Raw genomic sequence first — 22,533 nt, 5'->3', positions numbered from 1 at the left:
CCAGCAGGGAAGTGGGAAGGACAGACAATGGTATGAGCCTTAAAGCTTTCCTTCAGTGGGAAAGGTCTCCTGGCTCTTCTGGGGGTGTCCCCTGGGTTTCAGGAAATGTCCTGAGATCTTTTTACCTACATGTCTCTGCCTTGCCCCATGTCCTCTGGCCACCCCCATTCCTTTGATTTCTCAGGTCTGCTCCCCTCTCCTGCCTCCATCCCTGTATGTGGGGGAAGGGGTGCAGAAGGTGCTTTCTGCAATTGGCCCTCTAACCCTAGCTAGCAGGTGCAAGCCTTCTGTGGGTGTAGTCCCTGTGCTCTTCATAAGCCCAGTCACCTTCCCGTGGAGATTCTCACTCTAAGTTGGCCAGAATTTGTTTTGTTCATGCTATTGGGTTTTGTGCTGCCCATCTTTTGCCTCTTGAATGAAAGCCAGGGGTGGGGGGGAGTAGGCTCTCCACAGAAAGTGGGGCTGCAGCCCAGCTGCCTGTCTCCCTTGAAGGCAAAGACATTTGCTTGGACTGTGTTGGGAAGATTCCGGGGGAGTGATACCACCCCTACACACACACACAGACACACACACACACACACACACACACAGTCACTCACTGTCCTTATTCTAAAATTTGGTACCAGGTACCAAACCCCATCTCTTGTTTGAATGCCCTGGACTATTATGCTTGTGTGGAATGTTTTCACTTAAAAACAACTCTGAACACGACATGTGTTTCTCCCATTTCAAGTATTGGAGAATTGTTAGAGACAGGGCTGTGGGGGTGGGGGTTGTTGGTGCTGTCAGAGGCTGCCCAGGGTACTTTTTAGCACTGGGATCCCTCTTCCCCTTTTTCTAGTCTTTAAGGAGTATTTTGTAGGTTTTAACAATCACTGCACTTGAACTTGTACCGCGGGAGTGGCTTAGACGTGACTGGCCCAGCTGAAAGCCCACTGGAGGTTTTGTCTCCCTCTTTTGTACAATAAAGTGAGAAGCCAAGGTTTGACTTCTGTCTGGTCACTGGAATAAATGAGTGGGTGGCAGGGGTTACCCAATAACAGGTTTGACATAAAACCCTTGAAGCAAGCTTGTTTGTCCTTTCTGGAACCATTTTCCTGTTCCCTAAAGATTCTACATGCAACTGCCTTCACCTTGCTCCTAAACTTTCTCAATTCAGCATGTTCATCTGTGTTTGAGACATTGGAGCACAGATGTATTTTTACCCAGAGTGCATTGCTTTAGGAAAGGAAGTAATTGACCACTGGGGTGAAGGGTTCACCCAGGGCCATGCAAGTCCTTGTAGTTGGCATGTGGCTTCCGGAGAGCCAGCTTAGCCACGATTCTTCGCCTAACTCCACCTAGCTTCTGATAGAAAGCTACTAGGACCAGAAGACTTGCTCTTGCATGAAGACCTGCCGTCTCTGAACAAGCTTGGGCTGGATTCCTGAGCAGGTGAATGAGTGAAAGGGATGGATCTATGCAAAAGCTCCCCATTGACGCCACTCCAATTCCTGTCTTCAAACGTCCCCACACAGAGTCCCCATTCTAAAAGGTGGTATCCAACCAGGCATGGTGGCACATGCCTGTCATCTCAGCACTGAAGCTAGAGAAGAGCCATGAGTTCAAAACTAGCCTGTGCTACTTAGTGAGACTGTCTCCCCAAATAGAAGGTGGTATCTGCAGGCACTCCTTGCTGTAGCCTGAGTATCTCCTCCAAATTCCTTTTGAAACCTAACTGCCATTCTAAAGGTAGTAAAAGGATGGGACATTTTTTTGAATTGCATTCATTCATTCATTCATTCATTCATTCATTCATTCATTGAGAGTCCAGAGAACAACTTGCTGGAGTTGGTTCTCCTCCTACCACATGGGGGCTCAGTGATCAAACCCAGGGTTTGATTGGCGGCAGGAACCTTAATCTGTTGAGCCATCTCACCAGCCCCAAGAAGTGAGACATTTCAGAGGATATGGTTACAAGAGCCCAGCCCCCAGAGATGGATAAGGCATTATGGGAGTTGGGAACTTGATCAAAGGGTGAGTTTGGCTACACTTCCCCCTATGCTGTATGTGCTCGCTCACGGTCCTGCCGTGTGGTTTATGATTGACCCAGTCTGCAGTACTCTGAGACAGTAGCATAAAGTCACCCAATATCTGGTCCTTGAACAAATGTGTAGACAGCCATGCCAGCTACCCAGCCTGAAATCAGGGCGGCAGCCTCCATCCTCTCTCCCCATTTGACTTCCATGATTTGTGTGTTTGTTTTTTGAGACAGGGTTTTCTATGTTGTAGCCCTGGCTGCTCTGGAACTCACTCTGTAGACCAGGCTGGCCTTGAGCCCAGAGATCCACCTGCCTCCAGAGTGCTGGGATTAAAGGCGTGCGCCACCACTGCCTACCCTTGACTTCCATGTTTACTCCATCACCTAGACCTGTCTATTTCCCTTCCTAATCCCCTGCCGAACCTCTCCCCCCTCTCTGGGGACACGCCCATCCTTTTAAGGCCACCACCATTGCTTACTCTGCAAAGACCTGGAGCCGGTCTTGCTTAGGCTTCCTCCTCATAATACTCTGCATGCAGCTGGCAAAATTGTGCTACAGCCAAATTTGAGACTGACCGTGGTGATACATGATTGTAATTCCAGCATTCAGGAGGCTGGGCCTGGAGGACTGCCTGAGGTTTGAGGCCAGCTGGGGCTATAATATGAGTTTCTAGCCTGCGCTAGAGGAAGACTCCATCTCAAAAACCCAAATGCGGTGGTGGCACACGCCTTTAATCCCAGCACTCGGGAGGCAGAGGCAGGTGGATCTTTGTGAGTTTGAGGCCAGCCTGGGCTACCAAGTGAGTTCCAGGAAAAGTGCAAAGCTACACAGAGAAACTCTGTCTCAAAAAACCAAACCAAAACAAACCAAAACAAAACCACCCAAATGCACAAATCTAAACTGGAGCCCACCTGTGGTCCTAACTAGGATTTCAAGACTAGCCTGTGAGAGAGAAGGGAAAAAGGGGGAGAAGGAGAGAGAAGAAAAGCTGAGTGTGGTAGCGTGCACCTGAAATCTCAGGATTTGATCAGCTGAGACAGAATTACCAGACATCTGAGGCCATCCTAAGCTACATAGTGAGTGTGAGGCCATCTAGGGCTACATAGAAAGAGCCTGTCTCAAAAAATAAACAAACAAACAAATAAACATGTACCTATAATGCCCAAACCCAAAAAGTTGATGCTGAAGCATTACATGTTCTAGGCCAGCCTGGGGTACACAGCAACAAACCAACAAAAACTGATCACAAGCCGGGCAGAGGTGGTGCATGCCTTTAATCCCAGCATTTGGGAGGCAGAGGCAGGTGGATTTGTGAGTTCGAGGCCAGCCTGGGCTACCAAGTGAGTTCCAGGAAAGGTGCAAAGCTACGCAGAGAAACCCTGACTCGAAAAAAACCCCAAAACTGTGATCACTTTTGTATTCAAAACTTATTGTGAGGGTTTGGGATGCGTAGCTCAGTGGTAGAGTACTTGCCTAGTATACACAGGCTATGGGTTCCATCCCCTGAACACAAAAATATGTTTTTGAAGATTGGCATGGTAGCCTCTCTCTTATAATCCCAATACTTGAAAGGTAGAGACAAGAAGATCAGAAAATGCTGGGTGGTGGCAGCCCAATGCCTTTAATCCTAACACTCTAGGCAGAGGCAGGCGGATCTCTGTGAGTTCAAGGCCAGCTTGGTCCACAGAGTAAGTTCCAGGACAGCCAAGTATACACAGAGAAACCCTATTTTTGTTTGTTTGTTTGTTTGTTTTTGAGACAGGGTTTCTCTGTGTAGCTTTGCGCCTTTCCTGGAACTCAGCCTGGCTGAGAAACCCTATCTCGGAAAAAAAAATCAGGAATTCAAGGTCACCAATGGCTTATAGTTTAAAGCCAGCCTGGACTATATAAGACTCTATCTTGTCAGGCGGTGGTGGCATAGGCCTTTAATCCCAGGACTCGGGAGGCAGAGCAGAGCCAGGCAGATCTCTGTGAGTTTGAGGCCAGCCTGGGCTACAGAGTGAGTTCCAGGAAAGGCGCAAAGCTATACAGAGAAACCCTGTCTTGGAAAAACAAAAGACCCTATCTCAGTAATAATAATAATAATAACAATAACAATAATATCACTCACAATGATCCACCCAAGTGCTCTCTCTTCTACAACTCAAGTATGTGTACCACAGGGTCTTTCTACTTTTTTTTTTTTTTTTTTTTTATCAAGACAGCATTACTCTATATCTCTGCCTGTTCTGGAATTTGCTCTGTAGACCTGGCCTTGAACTCAGAGATCCACCTGCCTCTGCCTAGAGTGCTGGGGTTAAGGGTGTGCCCCACCACACCTGGTGTCTTTGCCTTTCTTGCTCTCTGCCTAGCATTCTCTTCCCTTGACAATCCCCAAGGCTGATTTTCTCATTTTTCCAAGTCTCAGTTCAAATGCCACCTCACAGACAACCAACCTCTCTAGAGGCTCCATCTTGTGTACTTACCTGTTTGTGGTTTTTCTGCTCAAGTTGAAGACACAGTAATCCAGCACCTACATCGTCCTTGCATGCATTTGATGTCTAAAGAAAGAATGTGATGAGAGTCTGAAGGCGGAGTGCAGGCCTTGGGGCAAGGGTGGTTCGAATGCTTTGCTGACCTCTCTGCCCCAACTCTAGCCACCCCAGTCTTCTGTGCCTCAAGCACAGAACACCCTTCCGTTCTTTGTGCCTAGACTATGTTGTATGTGGCGCGTGAGTTCTGTATCAAGTGTAGTTCCTCAGAGTTACCTACTTTTCTGAAAGTCCCATTGGCACCCACCCACGTTTTCAGTTGAGTTCTGGAAACTGAACTGAGAGATGCTCGTGTTCATTAGACAAGAACTTTACCAGCTCAGCTATCTCCCCAGACTCTGCCTAGAGTAATCTGTCACCTCTTTGCCTAGTGAAGTGATTCAGGACTTTGTTTGTTTGTTTGTTTGTTTGTTTATTCATTAGATTTTTCAAGACAGGTTTCTCTGTGTAGCCCTGACTGTCCTGGAACTCACTCTGTAGACCGGACTGGCCTTAAATCCACCTGCCTCTTCTTCCCCAGTGATGGGATTAAAGGGATGCACCATCGCCACCACCCCACTCAGGATGAGAGTGGTGACGTACATCTCTGTGAGTTTAAGGACAGCCTATATAATAAGACCTTATCTTAAACAAAAACAACAAAAGTCTATTTCATGGGGCTGGAGATGGCTTGCTGTTAAGATCACTGACTGTTCTTCCTGAGAACACGAGTTCAAGTTCCAGCACCCACGTGGCAGCTAACAATTGCCTGTAATTCTAGTTCTAGAGGATCTATCGCCCTCTTCTGGGCTCTGCAGGTATTGCACACAGGTGATGCACAGACATTCAAGCAAGCAAACGAAAAGTCTCTCATGGTATTGATGTGAGGGTGTTAGGTCCCTTGGAACTGGAGTCACAGACAGTTGTGAGCTGCCATGTGGGTGCTGGGAATTGAACGGGAGTCCTCTGGAAGAGCAGCCTGTACTCTTAACCACTGAGCTATCTATCTAGCCTCAGGCCTTAGTATTTATTAACTGGTATGGAACTGGGACATGTGCCCAAAGATCACCACCATACAGCAGCCATGGCCATGCGCTGAATGAACTGGATGGTCCATTGTATGGAAGTGTGGTGTGGGGATGGTGGGGATATGAGGAAACATTGCCCCTTGCCTTAAGGCAAGGATTTTTAAAAAAATTTTATTTATTATGTACACAGAAGAGGATGCCAGATCTCATCACACATGGCCATGAACCACCATGTGGGTGCTGGGAATTGAACCCAGGACCTCTGGCAGAAGAGAGGTGCTCCTAACCTCTGAGCCATCTCCCCAGCCCAAGGCAAGGACTTTTAGGACATTATTTTAATAAGAAAAGCCAAACAGCATGACTATGAAAAATCCTGGGGGGGTGAGAAATGGGTGAAGTCTGAGGACATGCTCTGGTCACTCCCAAAGCCTGGCTCGCTTCTTTGCACCAGATCCAAGTCCAGCCATCTTCTGAGAGTCTCTGCTATTTGGTCCCACAGTGATCCCAGTTTATCTGAAACTCTCATGAACTCCAGCAAGTTCTTCGTCTTCAAGGTGTTTTCAGGCTCTCCCTCTCCTTCACTCCAAACAGTTCAACCAACAGTGAACGTTTGATGCTTGCTGTCTCTCAGTCACAGTCCAGAGTACAGTGATGTATAAACACAAGTCTTGCCCGATGATGCCCACAGGCCTCACTGTCTGCATGGTTCAGTCAGCACACACGTGGTCCTGTATGATCTAGCCTGCTCACATCCTGTTGCTGACTGCCCCACATAGCCCTGTGTTCCAGCCAGCTAGCCCTTAGTCTGATCCATATTCTTATTCTTCTTTTCCATTTATTTATTTATTTGTTTGTTTGTTTGTTTGCCATGACCAGGTTGGCCTCCAACTCAGAGATCAGCCTGTCTCTGTCCCTGGTGCTGGGACAAAAGTCATGTACCATTCCACCTGGCCATATTCTTTTTTCGTGTTTTTTTTTTTTGTTTGTTTGTTTGTTTTTTGTTTTTTTTTTTTCAGTGCTGGTGTCCAATCTGATCCATATTCTGACATTACCATTGGACTACCTCATGCCACCATGGCCTTTCCTGGAAATTCCTTTACATCCTTTGATGTCTTCTCCTGCCCACCTCTGACCCTGCCAACCTCTTTCCTTTTTACCACACTACTTTTCAATTATTTTCCTTCATGTCTTCCTACCCTGAGGAGACTGTAACCTTCCTGAGGAAGCACAATTGTCCTATTTCATCTTTGTCTCTCAGCATCTGGATTGTGCTGTTAAGAATAACATTCTTGGGCTGGAGAGATGGCTCAGCGGTTTAGAGCACTGGCTGCTCTTCCAAAGGTCCTGAGTTCAATTCCCAGCAACCACATGGTGGCTCACAACCATCTGTAATGAGATCTGGTGCCCTCTACTGGCCTGCAAGCATATATGCAGGCAGAACACTATATATAAGAAATTAAATCTTTAAAAAAAAGAATAACATTCTTTTTTAAGAGGAAAATGTTGTAAGTTTGTAATGAAGGTGAAGACACTGTAAAGAATCATTTAAAACTAGAGGGAAAAAAAACCCAAAAAGCCCTGGAGAGAAGGCTCAGCCTTCAAAGGCTAGGCTCACAACCGAAAAGACACACGTTTGGTTCTCAACACCCACACCCGTCTCTCCAGTTAGAGAGAGAGAGAGAGAGAGAGATGGAGAGAGAGAGAGAGAGAGGAGAGAGAGAGAGAGAGAGCTAGAGTAACGGCTAATTGGTGTGACAGCATAGTACTGTAATGCCAGCACTCGGGAGGCTGAGGCAGGATGATGGGCTACATAATGAGACCATGTGTCAATGGAGTAAAAAACCAAAGACAACACAAGTTAAGATTTATCAGGCACTTGAGATGACATGAGAGTCTCTCACACACTGACTTCCATGTTAGCTTGTTGTTTCTGAGACAGGGTCTTACTATGTAGCCCTGGAAGTATTTATGTAGCCCAGGCTGGCCTCATCTAATCCTCCTGCCTCTGCCTCCGTAGTGTTGTGATAAAAGGTATGGCAAAATCTATTTGTTAATCTTCACAGTTCGATAGGTACTATCATTATGGAAGAAAACTGAGGCACAAGAAGCCCGTTTGCCTAGTCCAACCAGTTCAGAACTAATATGTTTTTTCTTGGGGAGGGGAGGGTTGTTGGAGACAGGGTTTCTCTGTGTAGCTTTGCGCCTTTCCTGGAACTCACTCTGTAGACCAGGCTGGCCTCGAACTCACAGGGATCCACCTGGCTCTGCCTCTCGAGTGCTGGGATTAAAGAAGGGCGCCACCACCGCCGGGCTAACGTGTGGTTTCAACTGCTTCGAAATATCTACCAACCAACCTCCATAAACGTTTGCTGAAGACTGAAAGAGCCAAAAATGGTCTCAAAGTACGTGATTTTTCAGAGTTTGATCTTATCTGAAGCGATGGGGCTGTCACACAAGTCCCAAGGCAGCAGACACGGCCACTTAGATGTGAGCGCAAATCTAAACACCTCCAGTGGCTGAGAAAAGGACCTTTCCTCCCGAAGGTGAAGCGGCGAGAGCATGCGGGTAAGGGCACTCCCAGCGGAGCAGCACTTAGCGCCAAGCAGGCTGTCTGAGAGGTGGAGGGTCCAGCGTGGGCTCCGGAAGCAGGAAAGGCGAGCAGGTGTGGGATCTAAATTAGGATGAGGGCGGGGAGCGCGCTCCGCTCACAAGGGCGCAGCTCGCGCTCGGCAGCGGACCCTCCGCTTTCCCGGGTCCGGAGGCCTCGGGTGGGTAGTGACCCACCCAGAAACCCGGAGAACGACTTCAGACCAGCCCTTCCTAAGGGTTTTTCGTTGGGCGCCTAACTGCACCCCGCTTCAAGCCCATCCTCCTCACACAAGTGACTGCATGCCTCGGGGTCAAAGTGGGGAGCGGCCGGGGAGCAGAGCGGGGAGCAGAGCGGGGAGCCCCGCGGGAAGGGCGGGGGTGCCTGGGCCGGAAGGCGTCCCAGGCTCGGCTGGGAGCCGGCGCTCTCTTTCGACGCCACCCCGCTGCCTCCGCCCCCGAGCCGGCCGGGACGGCACCAAGTCTCCGCCCCTGGCGCACCGCGCACCTCACCTTGAACGCTGCCCCACCCACCTCTAGCCTATTGGGCCTCCTGGGCCGAGGAGACGCCGCGATTGGCCGGGTTCGTCCACGGAGGCCCCGCCCATGTCCCCGCCCCAGTCCCCGTCCGCCGGTACTTTGGACGGCGGCGTGGCGCCCCTCCTCCCCTCCCGGTCCCCGCCCCCTGGAGCAAATGCTGCCGAGCTGCGGCCGCGGGGCAGATGCACGCGCTCGGGCCCTGCTAGCAAGCGCGAGCAGTCGCTGGGCACGCGAAAGCGAAAGGAGGAAGAGGAAGGGAGGGCGAGGGCGGGGTGCCGAGGAGGGGCGGGAGGAGGAAGAGGAGGAGGTTGGAGCGCGCTCGCGCCTGGCCTCGCGCCCGCGCCGAGGGACGAGGGCGGGGGGGGCGGCGGCGGCGGCGGCGGCGGAGGAGAGGGGCGCGCGCGCGCGCACGCTCGCGTCCTCGCTCGCTCCATCCATCCATCCTCCGGTCGCGGCACGCGCGCGCGCGCTCCGGGCTCGCGCCGCACCCCCCGCCCGGGAGAGGCGGGCTGGAGTGGGGGGCGGGGGGGGGGGCGCGCGGACGGCGCGCGGACTGCGCGCGGGCGGGGTGAGGTGAGGAGGAGGAGGCGGCGACGGGACGAGAAGGGAGGGGAAGGGGCCATGGCCGCCCGGTGAGGCGGCGAGGCGGGGGGGCAGCCCGACCCCCCGGCCCCGGCCCCGGGCCCCGGGGAGAGGCGAGGACGGACCGACGGACATGGGGCTCCGGAGCAGCAGCCGCCGCCGCCGCCGCCGCCGGAGGACGCGGCCCTGAGAGGCCGCCGGGCCCCGGCGCGGCCCCCCGGGCGGGGTGAGTACGGAACGGGGCCGGGGGAGGGGCCTGCGGGGGGGGGGGGGCGGGGCCCGAGGCGGGGCTTGGGCCCCCTCCCCCCAGGTCTGGGTCAGCGCCCCTTCCCCTCCCCCCGGGCCGACGCGGAAACGCCCGGCTTTCCCCGGCTTCCCGGCCGGGCCGGGGCCCCCCGGTCTCCCCCTGGCTGGGTCCTCCTTGGGCGGGGCAGGGCCGGCCGGGGAGGGGGCGCGGGGCCTTTGTTAGGGAGCCAGGCCCCAGCCCCCGGGACAATAGAGACACCCTCCCGGACTCTGTCCCCGGCCGGTCCGGGCTCTGGGCTGGCGGCGACCGAGAGGGGTCGGGACGCGTCCCGCTCTGCCTTACTCTCTGGGGGTCGGTCTGTCCCGGCCCGCCGCCGGCCTTGGGCGGCTCGGCTCTCCTCCCCCCAGTCGGTATGATGCAGCAGCAGTGCCGCAAGGACGGGAGAAGAGCCGCGGCACGGCCTGCTACCCTTCCCAGTGCCCCTGGCTCGTTTGTCAGTCCCCACCCCACTCGAGGCCGGCAGCTCCTTAAACTCGTACCCACCGTTCAGTGGGGCCCCGAACTGTGGGCGCTGTTTCTGAATCCTACGGTGGGGATTTCTGGACTTTGGGGCTCTTGGAGAGACTTCCGGGCTGGTCCTGAGGGAGGGAGGGTGCGATCTAAAAGAACAGGTAAGGGGAGTGAGTACCCACTCCTCCAGTGCTTGCCCCTGCCCGTGATGGCTGGAAATGCCCTTTGCCTGTAGGCTTCTGTGGGCTCTGTTCCTCTCGTGGAGCGGCAGGCTTATTTTAAGAGAAGGCAGTGGGGTGAAGGTTGTAGGGTCTTAGGGCCATTCCTACTTGTGGTAGCAGTACCCCCCCAAGTGGACATCCTGGCTGAAAGCAGAGGTGACTCTGAGAGCCCTTAGGGAAAGGGGGGTTGTCTTGAGGAGTGTGTGCAGTTCTTTGCCACACCCTGTGGGTTTGCTTTGAGGCCTTAGAGTTCCTCCTCCTCCCCCTGCTGCATTGCACCATGGGTATCAAAGAGGGGTTTGAGTTTTGGGTACCTGGGATGAGCTGCTGCCTCCTATAGACCCAGAGTCTGACAGGCACTACAGTTTAGGGCCTGAGCTTAGGCCTGGGAAGGACTAGGCCACCTCTGGTTTTCAGGGCCTGAAAACCATCAGACTTAGTGATCTGGGGCCGTGGGGAGGGAGACTCTCTGATGCCAGGATTAAGCCCTGGGCCCGGAGGTGGGGAGGGGAGGTGGCAGTCTTTGGAGGTGTCTTGGACTCACACCAACACCCCCACCTCCATGTGTGCAGCCGTGTTGCCGCCCGCTGTGCTATGAGCAGTCAGAGCGCCGTCTCCACAAGAGTTTACAAATGAAAATGGAGGAAATGTCTTTGTCTGGCCTGGATAACAGCAAACTAGAGGTGAGGGCTCCCCCACGTGTGCCTCTGGTTCTTTCTCTTGATGTCTCTGCGTCGCTATATCTGGCAACTATGCCAGAGAGGAATTTGGGTAGTCAGCCTCGTTCCTTAGCGGGAATAGCCAGCTGAAAAGACCCAAGGATCTGGGAGGGAGAAAGGAATAAAAAGCAAGGTGGAGAACGTGGCCAAGAAAGCAGCCTGCTTGGTCAGGGCCAGGATATTGGGTTGGTGAGAGTTGTTCAGTCCAGTGGGGGGTGCCAGCCACCCTTGTGACCATGGATGTTCTCTCCTGGGGCCCAGGCCATCGCTCAGGAGATATATGCGGACCTGGTCGAGGATTCTTGTTTGGGATTCTGCTTTGAGGTACACCGGGCTGTCAAGTGTGGCTACTTCTTCCTGGATGATACGGACCCTGATAGCATGAAGGATTTTGGTGAGCTTCAGGGTCGAAGAGTGCTCTAGTTCTGCCGGGGTGGGGGAGTGGGGGCACTTAGAGGGCTCTCTAGTGACTGCCCTAGATGCAAAGCCTGAAGCTCCTGTGAGCTTAGGCAGGGGTGGGTTTAAAGAGAGGCCTGGGAGTGTAGGGGAGAAGAAGAGGTGAGGGTACCCTGCCCGCTCTGATCGCCACGCCTCTCCTGTCCCCAGAGATCGTGGACCAGCCTGGGTTGGACATCTTTGGACAGGTCTTCAACCAGTGGAAGAGCAAGGAGTGCGTTTGCCCCAACTGCAGCCGCAGTATTGCCGCGTCCCGCTTTGCCCCCCACCTGGAGAAGTGCCTGGGAATGGGTCGCAACAGCAGCCGAATCGCCAACCGCCGGTGAGAGCCTCCTCACTGTCCGAACCACTGGTAGACATCTTGTGCAGTCCATACCATGGTGTCGTCCCGTGGGGGCAGGTGGTAGGGTGCAGAGGACACTTGGCCCTCATGTACGTCGCTGTAAAGCAATGTGTGGTAACCTTGACCCTCTGCCTTCTCCGCTCTGCGTAGGATTGCCAATAGCAACAATATGAACAAGTCTGAGAGCGACCAAGAAGACAACGATGACATCAATGACAATGACTGGTCCTATGGCTCAGAGAAGAAGGGTATTTGGGGTTCTGGGAGAACTGGGGCGAAGTGGGAAAGCTTGGTTAGAGCGTACATTTGCTGTAAACTGTCTTGATGGCAGGGGAAAAGTGTAGTTTTTAGCACCATATAAATGCTGAGACCGAGAACCTAAAAGTAACTATGTTCTTTGTTCTCTTGTGCTGCAGCCAAGAAGAGAAAATCAGACAAGGTGAGAGCCGGGGCGAGCGTGGGGAAGTTTGGGTGAAGGACAGATGCCCTCCCTCCCTTTTGGGCAGGGAGTGCTCAGGTCTTTTTACTCAGCTGTGGTGTTGCAGGGGGGTGGGGGTGGGGTATGGGGGGGCTCTTTGGGGTGATTGGTGGGCAGGGAAGCTCCCTCTAGTGGGAGGGAGAGAGGGAGGGAGGGAGGGAGGGAATGTAGGCAGCCAGGCCTTTTCCCGGGGAGGAGGAGTGTGAGTTTGAGGTGGTTTTTTTGTCAAATCTTTTTTCCTTCCCTGGGTTCTCGGCCCCCCCCTTATCGCTGCCCTTCCCCCAAAGCTATGGTATCTCCCATTCCAGAACCCTAATTCCCCTCGAAGATCCAAGTCTTTAAAACACAAAAATGGTAAGTGGGGCTAGACCAACAGGGGCACTGCCAGCTGTGTGATCACAGGACTTGGAGTGGGGGTGGGAGGGAGGGCCTGTGAGCCTTCTGTCACCCCCACTTCCTCTCTGGTTATTTTCAGGGTTCTCTGTCTGTACCTCTGCATCAAACACCCTTCCCCTTCTTTTTTCTTCTTCAGGGGAACTTAGCAACTCCGATCCTTTTAAGGTGAGTAGGAGCTCCCTTTCCGCCTCTCCCCACTGCCCTTTGAGGTGGCTGGGACTTGGACAAGTGAGCTCAGGTTGCTGACAACTAGCAGTGGGTGTTGGTGTTCTGGGTGGGCTCCATCTCCTGTCCATGTGCAGGTAGTTTGGGAGGCAGGGGTGAGAGGGAGCGAGTCTCCATTCCCACCCTTTCCTGTCTGCCCTTCTCTTTACTTCTCTGACCTGTCCCTCTGGCTCTCTCACAGTATAGCAACTCAACTGGGATCAGCTATGAGACCCTGGGGCCAGAAGAGCTGCGGAGCCTGCTCACCACGGTGTGTGTTTGGAGAGAGGGAGGTTTGGCTTGGGCTGGGCAGTGGGTGAGAGTCAGGACCCTGAAAGAGACAGGGGACATGGCAGCAGTAGACTTCCTGTCCCACCTGCTCTGGGGCTGCTTTCCGCTTGGGCAGCTGGTCTGGCGTTGCTGCAGAGGGAGCGTCTAGTATTTCGAGGAGGTCCCGGCCCTCCTTTCAGTTTATGCTCCTCTTGCAGCAATGTGGAGTGATTTCTGAACACACCAAGAAGATGTGCACAAGGTGAGCACAGGCACTGAAATGGGGCTGGCTGATCCCCTGGGCCTGGGTCGGGAGGTCCCCTGGATGTGAGCAATGGGCCCCCATTCTTAACCCTCTCTTCATCTGCTAGGCCTTACGTACTAGGCCGCCATCTGGGGGTTCACCACTGACTCTTTCCCTGTCCCTCCAGCTTCTGCTCCACCTGAGTTCCTGAAGTCCTTCCCTGCCTTGTCAGGGTCTGATCATTCTGTCCCCACCAGGTCCCTGCGCTGCCCCCAGCACACGGATGAACAGAGGCGAACCGTACGGATTTATTTCCTTGGGCCCTCAGCGTAAGTGACCTTTCCAGAAGGGTAGTGGGTCAGGTTGGTGATCTTTTTCCCTCACATGTTTCATTGACTCCCCTTTCCAGCGTCCTTCCAGAGGTCGAGAGCTCCTTGGATAATGACAGCTTTGACATGACTGACAGCCAGGCCCTCATCAGCCGGCTTCAGTGGGACGGCTCTTCTGATCTCTCACCTTCTGATTCAGGCTCCTCCAAGACTAGTGAAAATCAAGGATGGGGTCTAGGTAATACACAATGCCAATTGATCTCAGGGGCTTTGGGCACTGGGGCAGGCACTGCCTCCTTTCAAACCTTCACTCTAATGCCTCTGCCTCCGCCTCTGCAGGTACCAACAGCTCTGAATCACGGAAAACCAAGAAAAAGAAATCCCATCTGAGCTTGGTAGGGACTGCCTCCGGCCTGGGCTCCAACAAGAAGAAAAAGCCAAAGCCACCGGCTCCCCCAACGCCCAGCATCTATGATGACGTCAACTGACTTGGGTGCAAGGGATAGCCTTTGGCTGAGAGAGCCCTCTCTCCCGACCCCCACCCAGGCGGCATAGCCTGGCATACGGACAGCTGCTGGGGGTTTGGGCTTGGGAAGCTTGGTGGGCCAGGCAGGCAGAGGATCCAGTTATGTGCCCCTGGGGGGTGTCAGGGTCCTCTGCAATGGAGCATGACCCCTCGGCGTACAGGACTCAGACCTGGACATATGCCTTGGACATAAGTTTGGTGGGGAGGTGGTTTTCCTATTTATTCTGTGAGTTACTGGATGTCCAGCTAGGCTGGGGGCCTGACCTGGGCACTGTGGCAGGGCACTGCCTGCTCCCCACCCCACGAACTGGACTAAGTCCTGCCGAGGGGCATTGTGGCTACCCAGGCAGCTTTGGTTTGGAAGCTGAGCCCAGAGGGGGCCTCCCCTGGCTGCCCTCAGCAATGTGAATGGGTCCGGTGCTTGGAGCTGAGGGGCAGGGCTGGTGCGTCCTGTCTGTGTGCAGAGTCCTATCAGATGTCCCCAGTCCCCGGGGTCGGCAGGCAGAGTGCTGTCTGCTGAGGTGGGCGTCCAGAACTGCCTCACGGGGCAGCCCTTCCCCTCAGTCCCCAAGGGCCTCCTTGGCAGCAGGAGCTGTCCTTTTGTTGTTGGGTGCCAGGAAAGGGCCTCCAGCCTCTACAGCTTCAAGGAATGGGAAGGGGAGGGTAGGAAGAGGGCTGTATCAGAGTGGCCCCTGCCCTCCCTGCCCCAGGGCTGTGAGGACAGCCCAGGTGAGAGGGGACGGTGCTGCTTTATTTGAAATGTTTCTTACCTCATTCCCTGCCCCAGGAAGGGGCCCAGCCTCACCCTCCTGGGGTGGCCCCCTGTTCTCCCCCCCATCCTGTCCCCCAGCCCTGCCCTGCTGGGGCAGCCTGAGTTCCCAGCTGCTGCTTGTCACCCCTTCACCTTGACCAGCTTTGGTTCCTCTCAGTGCTCCCGCCTCTAAAGCCTGCCCTGTCCCCTCCCTCGCCGCTTTTAAGTTATTTATTCTGTACTTGTGGTTTGGGGCTCTGAGGAAAAACCCTAATCTTGTGCCTCTCTCCCTTTGCTAGGAGTAGGGTGGGATGAGAAGGTAGTCTCTGCCCTCGGTTGTGAGTGGAGGTTGGCTGGGTGCGGTTGCCCCTCTGTGGGACTCTCATGCCAGGGCACCCACCTACCTGGCTTACATCCTGAAGAGATGTACTGTCCCACCTGCCAAGTAGGTGGTATGCCTTGGAACTGAGCTGGAGGACCTGGGCATGGGCTGGAGTACAGCTGACTGACAGGAACAGGGTTGACCCTGAGCCAAGTTTTCTGGCACTTGCTATACAAGTCTGTTCCCAGGAGGAGCCACTCCCACATTGGGTAGCTAGTACCCAGGACTGGTTGGACTGATTTGGGTTAGGGACCCTAGAGGGTTAAGGGAACAACAGAGTTAGGGTTGCAGTACCCTGTCTGGAACCTCAGTCTCCCCCTGGGGTGGTTCTGATTGTGGCTGATGCCTGGTTACAAATTGATTTTTAACCCAAGCATTGTGATTATTTTTTAAAAAGTCAAACCAATTTTGGCAGGAGTTAGAATAAATCCTGGAGCCTGGGCTCTGTCCTTGGCCCTCTACAGCCTTCTCCCTTGAGGGGAAACTAGAGGGGCAGAGAAGGTTCGGCTGCCTCCAAGCACAGGCTTGGGAGCCTGCTGAAGGTCAGGGGACTCCGGCCCAGGCGAAGTAGCTGCAGCTCAGGCCACTCACTCTCCTCTCCCTTCTCTGGTTGGAGGGGGTAGTTTGGGAACTGGTTTGTCCACAAAACACTTCCCTATTGTTCCTTGGCTCACCCTCAGGGCAGAGCCCCCTGCCCAGGCTGGGTAAGAGATGGGCTTGGTCCAGCAGGGACCCTGAGGGAGCAAACCCCTTCCTTCTGGGGAGTATGCCCCCCCCTACCGTGTAGTTGAACGGGGCTAGGAACTCCCCACTCCCTCTAACAGCAGGCTGTGTGGGTTTCAATTCCCATCCCCCACCCCGGCTAGGTGTCGTCCACCCTGTATCCTATCATGTGTCTGAGTGTGTGTGGGGGGGTTCTGTACTAATTTCCATGGCCGGTGGCTTTTCCTTCCATGCATCACTCCCCCCCGCATGCCCAGGGGCCACCCGCCTGGCATTACCGCATGCTGGGGTCATTGGGGGAGGGGGGGTGGGGCTCACGCTGTCCTGTGGTCTTGAGATTTTTATTTTTGCATATGTAATCCATCCTGTACAGGTAGCTAACTTTGTAAACGCTGTGTATTCCCTCTGCCCCCATGGCTGCTGGTGTAAATAAACTGCATCTCCCGTTGGTAGCCCGGCCTACCCACCCTCCTTACCAGGTTGTTGAGGGTAGAGCAGTCACAAAAGAGGCTCCACAGCCACAAAATGCTATTTTATTTGCTCACACTGACCCACCAACCGAGGGCCTAGGGCAGGGCAATCTATACCCAGAGCTCGTCCTTGGAACTGGGCAGGACACTGGATCAGGGCCAGTGTTCTGCAGCCTTAGGCCTAGGCTAGCAGCAGCTGTGGCCTGGCCCCTTGATGCGGGGGCTTGGCCCTCTGCCCCAATCCCCTACCTAACTGAGCTTTATGCCGGCTATTTAGGAGGAAGGAAAAAAAAAAAAAAAAGGCAAAGTGCTTTGAAAGAAAGCAAAATATCCTATTCCTGCTACAAGGGGTAGAGGGGGAGGTGGTGGCAGCTGGGTCTCTATAGGGAAAGCCCGTACAGTCTCCATCCCTGTGAATTTAGTTTCAAAAGATTGCCCTCGTCTAAGGCGTGGAAATGGTACTTCAAGCTCCCTGCAGAGGAATGCTAAGGCCATGCTGAGCTGCCCTGGCAGCAGCCCTGGGGGGGGGGGGGGGGACACAGACATGCAAGACATGGGAAAGACTAGGGCCACAGCCAGGAGGAAGACCCAGGGCCCAAGCTGCTCACTGAGCTTGACATTTTGAACTTTGGGATTCCAAAAGAGGGAAGATGATATCCTTGTTTCTACCTGAGTTGTGCTTGCAGAGATATCTGTGCCCTGTGGACACACACCTGCTTCCTGGGTCCTATGGACAGGGTACCTACCACATCTTTCCCATCCCTCCCTCCCAGGTCCTTGGGCCCAGCTCTGGCCAGGAAAGGGGGGAGGCCATGAAGGAGGAAGACCATGCCATTCATTGTCTCCCAGATGTCCTTATCGTCCATACATCCCAAATACTAGGAAGCTGAAGAAGACTGTGACTCCCACCAAGGAAACAGTGGCAGGTGCTGTGAAGAACTGGCGGTAATTAATACGGAAGTACCAGACCACGCCCAAAAGCACCACAAACACAGGCACCATGAGGCTGCCCACGTTGACACCAAGGCTGGATGGCTCAGTGGCTGAGGGGGTCAAAGACCCTGAGGGGCCAGAAACAGCTGCCCCTGGGGGTGAGCGGTGGCAGTGAATCACACAGTTGTCGGTAATGTTCAGGGAACTCAGTGTGCGTGCTGGGTCCTGCAGCAGCCGACCCTGGTAGATCAGTTTCATCTGGCTCTCTTGTCCAGGGAAGTATTTGCTACAGGATGAAAGGAAAGACTGGATAAGGAAGGATGGTACATAGGCCTGGACCCACAAAGAAGGGGGGCATGGGAGAAACTGATGGGCTGTCAGTGGAAGTCTCCCATTTCCCCTTAGCAGAGGTCAGCCATTAAAACTCCAGCGCTCTCAGATCTGCATCAACTTTTTCCAGGGAAACCAATGCCTGAGGCACAAGTCCTGAGCACCTACTCTCTTCCAGCCTACTCACCTCTTTAGGGTTCCCACAGTGTCCTCTGGCCTGGCTACAGCTAGCTCCTCGGTGTCATTGAGGAACTTGAGCCGAACATTGATGAGGCTGGGGCTGGGAGAGAGGCTTGTGCTTTCATCTAATCCCAGTGGAGCTTCTGCATGGCTGCTTTCCAGGCCTGCCTGTCTTTTAGGTAGGCCTTGGATATCCAGGAGATGTTCAAGGCTGGGCTCCATCTCTCCCCGAGCTCCGGGTTCCCCAGTGGAGTCCCCGCCACTGTCACTGGTCTCCTCAGCCTTCTCATCATTCCCCTCTGATGGATGGGGGAGTTCCGTTGGCTCTGGAGTGCCTTGGCTTACCAGCTGGTCCACATGCCCAAGGTGGAGAACAGATGTGTCTCCCGCTGACCCAATGGTGCCCAGCAGCTGGTTGTTACTGCTGTCTGCTACGTAGGTAGAGAGCCAGGCTAGGACCAAGGCTAGAATCAGCACCACCACACCTGCCACCACCATCACCTCATTACCCACACCCTCAATGAGGGTGACATCAGAGAGCTCCATGGCCTGGCTGCTGACCGGGTCCACACTGCAGGAACAAAAGGGGAGAGCATCAGCACAGCCTGAGGGGTTACATCCAGGTTTCTAGTTTGTTCTGAGTCAGGCTGGAGAAAAACAAACAAACAAAAGATAGGAGTCTGGTGTTTTGTAGGAGAGGCAGCCAACCTCCCCAACTGTAGTAGACCCTCAATCTCAAGCTAAGGACTTATCCTTGGCCTCTATTGTGAAACTTTTAGCTTTCAGATTCTGTTCCCATAAGGAGCACAGGTCACCAGAAAAGCCTCATAAGCTTGTCACCAGCTGCTAGTTGCCTTTTTTTAAAAAATTGTTTTGATATTTGGAGGATAATGGAGAAAGAACATTTGCTTCTTTCTTTCAAGACAGGGTATCTCTGTGTAACCCTGGCTATCCTGGAACTACCACTCTGTAGACCAGGCTAACTTCAAACTCAAGAGATCCACCTGCCCCTGCCTCCCGAGTGCTTTGATTAAATGCATGCGTCACCCCCGGTCACATATGCTTCTTTAAGCCTGTTGTTTCTCTAAGATTTCTAACATGTGACCAAGCACATATGCCCCCTAAGCAGCTTCCACTACAGCTTCAGAGAATGAGCAGGCTCCTTCACAGGCTCTGTGCTGCCAGCCCTGCCAGATTCTCATTTGATTCCATCTCATTCATGGCCACAGACCCATGCGTGCATAGCTGTCAAGAGCCAAAATACATACATACATCTCTCAAGGACAGAGAATCAGATCGCTGCAAATGGACGAGTGCATTGGGACTATCAGCAGACACTTTTGTCTCCTGCGAAACTGTTCTGGCAAGTTCTGGGGAGCCACATGGGGCAGACACCAGAAACACTGCCCTCTTTGGGTCACCATGGGCTTGGCTCACAACTGTAAAACCACTGCCCCAGCATATACTCCAGTCATTCAGAACTTGGGAAATGAAGGCAGTAGGCTCAAGGGTTCAAGATATGCCTCCACTACATTGCAAATTCAAGGTCAGCCCTAGACTACATGAGGCACCTTAAACAAATCAAAAAAATAAAAATAAAATTCGCCCAAGTAGAAATTATTTGGAGAGATTTCCCAACAGCTCCCCACATTCCTTATTGTGCTGTGAAGGTTCTCCCTCTCTGCAGTTTCTTAAAAAAGCATGCAAGATCTTTGCGTACTCCTTGGAGTACCTTTTCTTTTCCTTGGAGGATCTACTTTCACACCTGTCCCTGGGCAAATCCACCTGGTGATTATCATTATCAGACTATTCTCACAGCACCCATAAACCGTCAGGACACTTATAGCCTGTGCATCTCCTCACGGACTTCCGGGAGGACCAAGCGGCGTTCTCTTTGTACGGAGCAAAGACTATTGTGGACATACTGACATTCCCAGAGCTTCACAGCCGTATTTCACAGATTAGCCCTGGAGTCAGGGAAACAAAGATCGCGGTCTAGTCCCTCTTCGAGCTATGTCACTTCCAACAACTTTCAAAGCCGCCTCAACACTGTCATCAATAAAGTGGGGGTTTAAATGGCACCTACCTCATAAGGTTGTTTTGAAGATGACGTGAAATCATCGAAGCAAAATAAGTAAGACTGCTCGACAAACAAATGATAGCAATTATGTTTCACTCCCACAACTAACCCCTGATGGTAAGGTTGATGTCGGGAACCGTGATTGACACAAAAGGAAACTGTGGCAAAGACAGACGGGAACCGAGGACACAAGGAACTGCCGGGGGCAGTTAGGACCCCGCGTCTGCCTGCTCCAAGCCTCAGTGCTCTCCTCGGCCTCTGGACCACCCTGACCGCGCGGTGTGGAGTCGGCCCCGACCCTGCTTTTTCTGAGGCGAAGGCTCTGCGCCTGAGAGATCCTATTCCCGGGGCGGTAGAGTCCATGAGCCCCCGCCCCCCAGCCGAAGGGCTTCCGGGTCACGGTCGCAGTGCCCAAGCCCAGCTCTCCAGACCGGTGACGGTTAGGGTCAGATGACGGGGGGTCACAAACCATTCACGCCCCTCAAACTTCGGGGCGGGGCAGAGGAACGGGGGGCGGGGCTTGAGGACGGACGCTGAGAGTCATGGGAAATTAAAGGGAGTTTGGATTGGTACTGTTCCTGGATGGGGAAGGAGAGCCTCACCTGACAGAGCCAGGATAAATGTTTTGACTTCGCCAGGGCAGTCTCTGCACTCGTCTTTCCGTAGGGGTCGGGGGAGGGGCTGGCAACTCAAGATTCTGTTCAGGGTCCGATCTCTTCCGGCTTTCCTCGGAAGCTGGTAACATCGGGACCGGAAGTCCCGCCTCCTCGCCTTGTACTGATGACGCAAAGCTACGTAAGGCGGGCTGACGTAAACTAATCTTTAAAAGGGCCAGATTGCACAGCGGCAGGAGGGGCGGAGTCATTGTTGGCGGGATTTCGGACTTCTGGCAGTAAGACCACGCCTAATGGGCGTGGTCCCAGGCCGTCCAGAGGTCAGAGGCGGGGCCAGAAGAGGAGGAGCGGCTGGGGGAGGTGCTTGTGGAGGGGGCGTGGTTTCATGCCTAGAAGATTGCCCTGGCAGGCTCTTTTGGTCGACCCACCGCTAGGTTTCCCTCCATCACTCCTTCCGGCTTCCGCTCTGAGCTCTGGAACTAATGGGATTCATTATTGCTCCAGTGCGCACCCAGCTCCAATATTGGGATCCGTAAGGTCTGGTATTTCTACTTCTAAGAAAGTTGTTACTCGAGGAGACCGGCAAGAAGACCGGTTATAGTCTTAAGTACTGTAAGATTCCTGCCTCATATAATGGAGCTTTGATAAATAAAGCGGGAAGGCATTTCAGAGAGACACAGACATAGTAGTACCCTTTTTAAAAATGGTTTGTTTGCTTTTACTTATTTATGTTTTTGTATGTGTATGCCATGTGTGTGGTTGCTTGCAGAGGCCAGAAGAGGGCACTGGATCCCTGGAGCTAGGGTTGCAGGAGGTTGTAAACCGCCATTTTTGGTGCTGGGAAGAGAACTCAGATCTGGAAAGAAGAACAGATGCTCATAACCGTTGAACCATCTCTCCAAGTCTATCACCCTGGATTAGCTTTTCCCTTTTTTATGTTAACACTCTATGTCATAGAGCAGTGCTTATCAACCTGTGTGTCTCGACCCCTTGGGGTTCCAATGATCCTTTAACAGGAATTGAATATCAGATAGCCTGAATGTCAGATTTTGGGTTGTTGGGTTTTTTTTGGTTTTTTTTTTTTTTTTTTTTTTTCCAGACAGAGTTTCTCTGTGTAGTTTTGGTGCCTGTCCTGGATCTCTAGCCTCTGGAGTAGCTAGAATCACATGACTCTGCCAAGCTGCCTGGCAAGGAAACTTAATCTGTCTGTGTGCAGGTATATATGTATGGAAGCCTCCCGAGTCTTTCTCAGTCACTTTCTCCACCTTACTTTCTGAGACAGGGTCTCTCATTGAAGCTAGAGCTACACTACTAGGCTACATTAGCTGCTCAGCAAGCCCCGCTTTAACCTCTCCAGTGCTGGCATTACACAGACATACATGCAGCCGTGCCTGGCTTATTTATTTGTTCATCTATTTATTTTGAGACAGGGTCTCTATGTAATCCTGGCTGTCCTAGAACTTGCTCTGTAGACCAGACTGGCCTAGAACAGAAGGGAGATCCACCTGCCTCTGCCTCCAGAGTGCTGAGATCAGAGGTGTGCACCATCATGCCCTGCTGGTTTTATTATTATTATTATTTAATGAGGGTGCTGAGAATCAAACCAAGGTCTCATAATTCCACTTACCAAATGAACCATCTCTCCAGCCCTTCCGATAACTGCAAATAATTTTCTAATCTTTTTCCTTTTACCTGTTTATGGTATAATACTTATTAAACAAGCCTAGGATTTGAGAGGATGGCTCAGTGGTTGCTGCTCTTCCAAAGAACCTGAGTTTGACTTTGACAGCCACCCATAACTGGCTCCAGGGGATCCTATGTTGTCTTCTGGCCACTGCAGATATCCCTCAACTTGTAGTG

General features: G+C 53.1%; 2 protein-coding genes across 8 annotated transcripts; one reads left to right on the top strand and one right to left on the bottom strand.

Moving 5' to 3' along the window:
- The first annotated feature begins 9,107 nt into the window (after positions 1–9,107).
- On the top strand, positions 9,108–16,518 carry Atxn7l3 (ataxin 7 like 3). Of its 6 annotated transcripts, none has more exons than XM_036195539.1 (13): positions 9,108–9,493; positions 10,818–10,928; positions 11,226–11,358; positions 11,571–11,742; positions 11,914–12,011; positions 12,180–12,202; positions 12,550–12,595; positions 12,774–12,802; positions 13,044–13,112; positions 13,330–13,373; positions 13,613–13,684; positions 13,765–13,922; positions 14,024–16,518. In XM_036195539.1, exons 2-13 carry the CDS (start codon positions 10,878–10,880, stop codon positions 14,170–14,172), a joined length of 1,044 nt encoding a protein of 347 aa, XP_036051432.1. In that variant the 5' UTR covers positions 9,108–9,493; positions 10,818–10,877; the 3' UTR covers positions 14,173–16,518. The 6 variants fall into 6 exon arrangements, with proteins under 6 accessions (XP_036051432.1, XP_036051430.1, XP_036051431.1 ...); XM_036195537.1 differs by having other exon boundaries at positions 12,717–12,802; XM_036195538.1 differs by having other exon boundaries at positions 12,529–12,595.
- Positions 16,397–20,817, bottom strand: Tmub2 (transmembrane and ubiquitin like domain containing 2). Of its 2 annotated transcripts, none has more exons than XM_036195541.1 (3): positions 20,662–20,817; positions 17,987–18,550; positions 16,397–17,755 (listed from the first exon to the last, which is right to left on the bottom strand). In XM_036195541.1, exons 1-3 carry the CDS (start codon positions 20,802–20,804, stop codon positions 17,392–17,394), a joined length of 1,071 nt encoding a protein of 356 aa, XP_036051434.1. In that variant the 5' UTR covers positions 20,805–20,817; the 3' UTR covers positions 16,397–17,391. The 2 variants fall into 2 exon arrangements, with proteins under 2 accessions (XP_036051434.1, XP_036051435.1); XM_036195542.1 differs by having other exon boundaries at positions 20,066–20,797.
- Between the last annotated feature and the right edge of the window lie 1,716 nt (positions 20,818–22,533).

Source organism: Onychomys torridus, chromosome 8, assembly GCF_903995425.1.
Source record: "Onychomys torridus chromosome 8, mOncTor1.1, whole genome shotgun sequence".
In the NCBI taxonomy this organism is placed as follows: Eukaryota; Metazoa; Chordata; class Mammalia; order Rodentia; family Cricetidae; genus Onychomys; species Onychomys torridus.
Note: the sequence above shows the minus strand (reverse complement) of the source record. Positions and strands in the feature narration are given on the sequence as shown.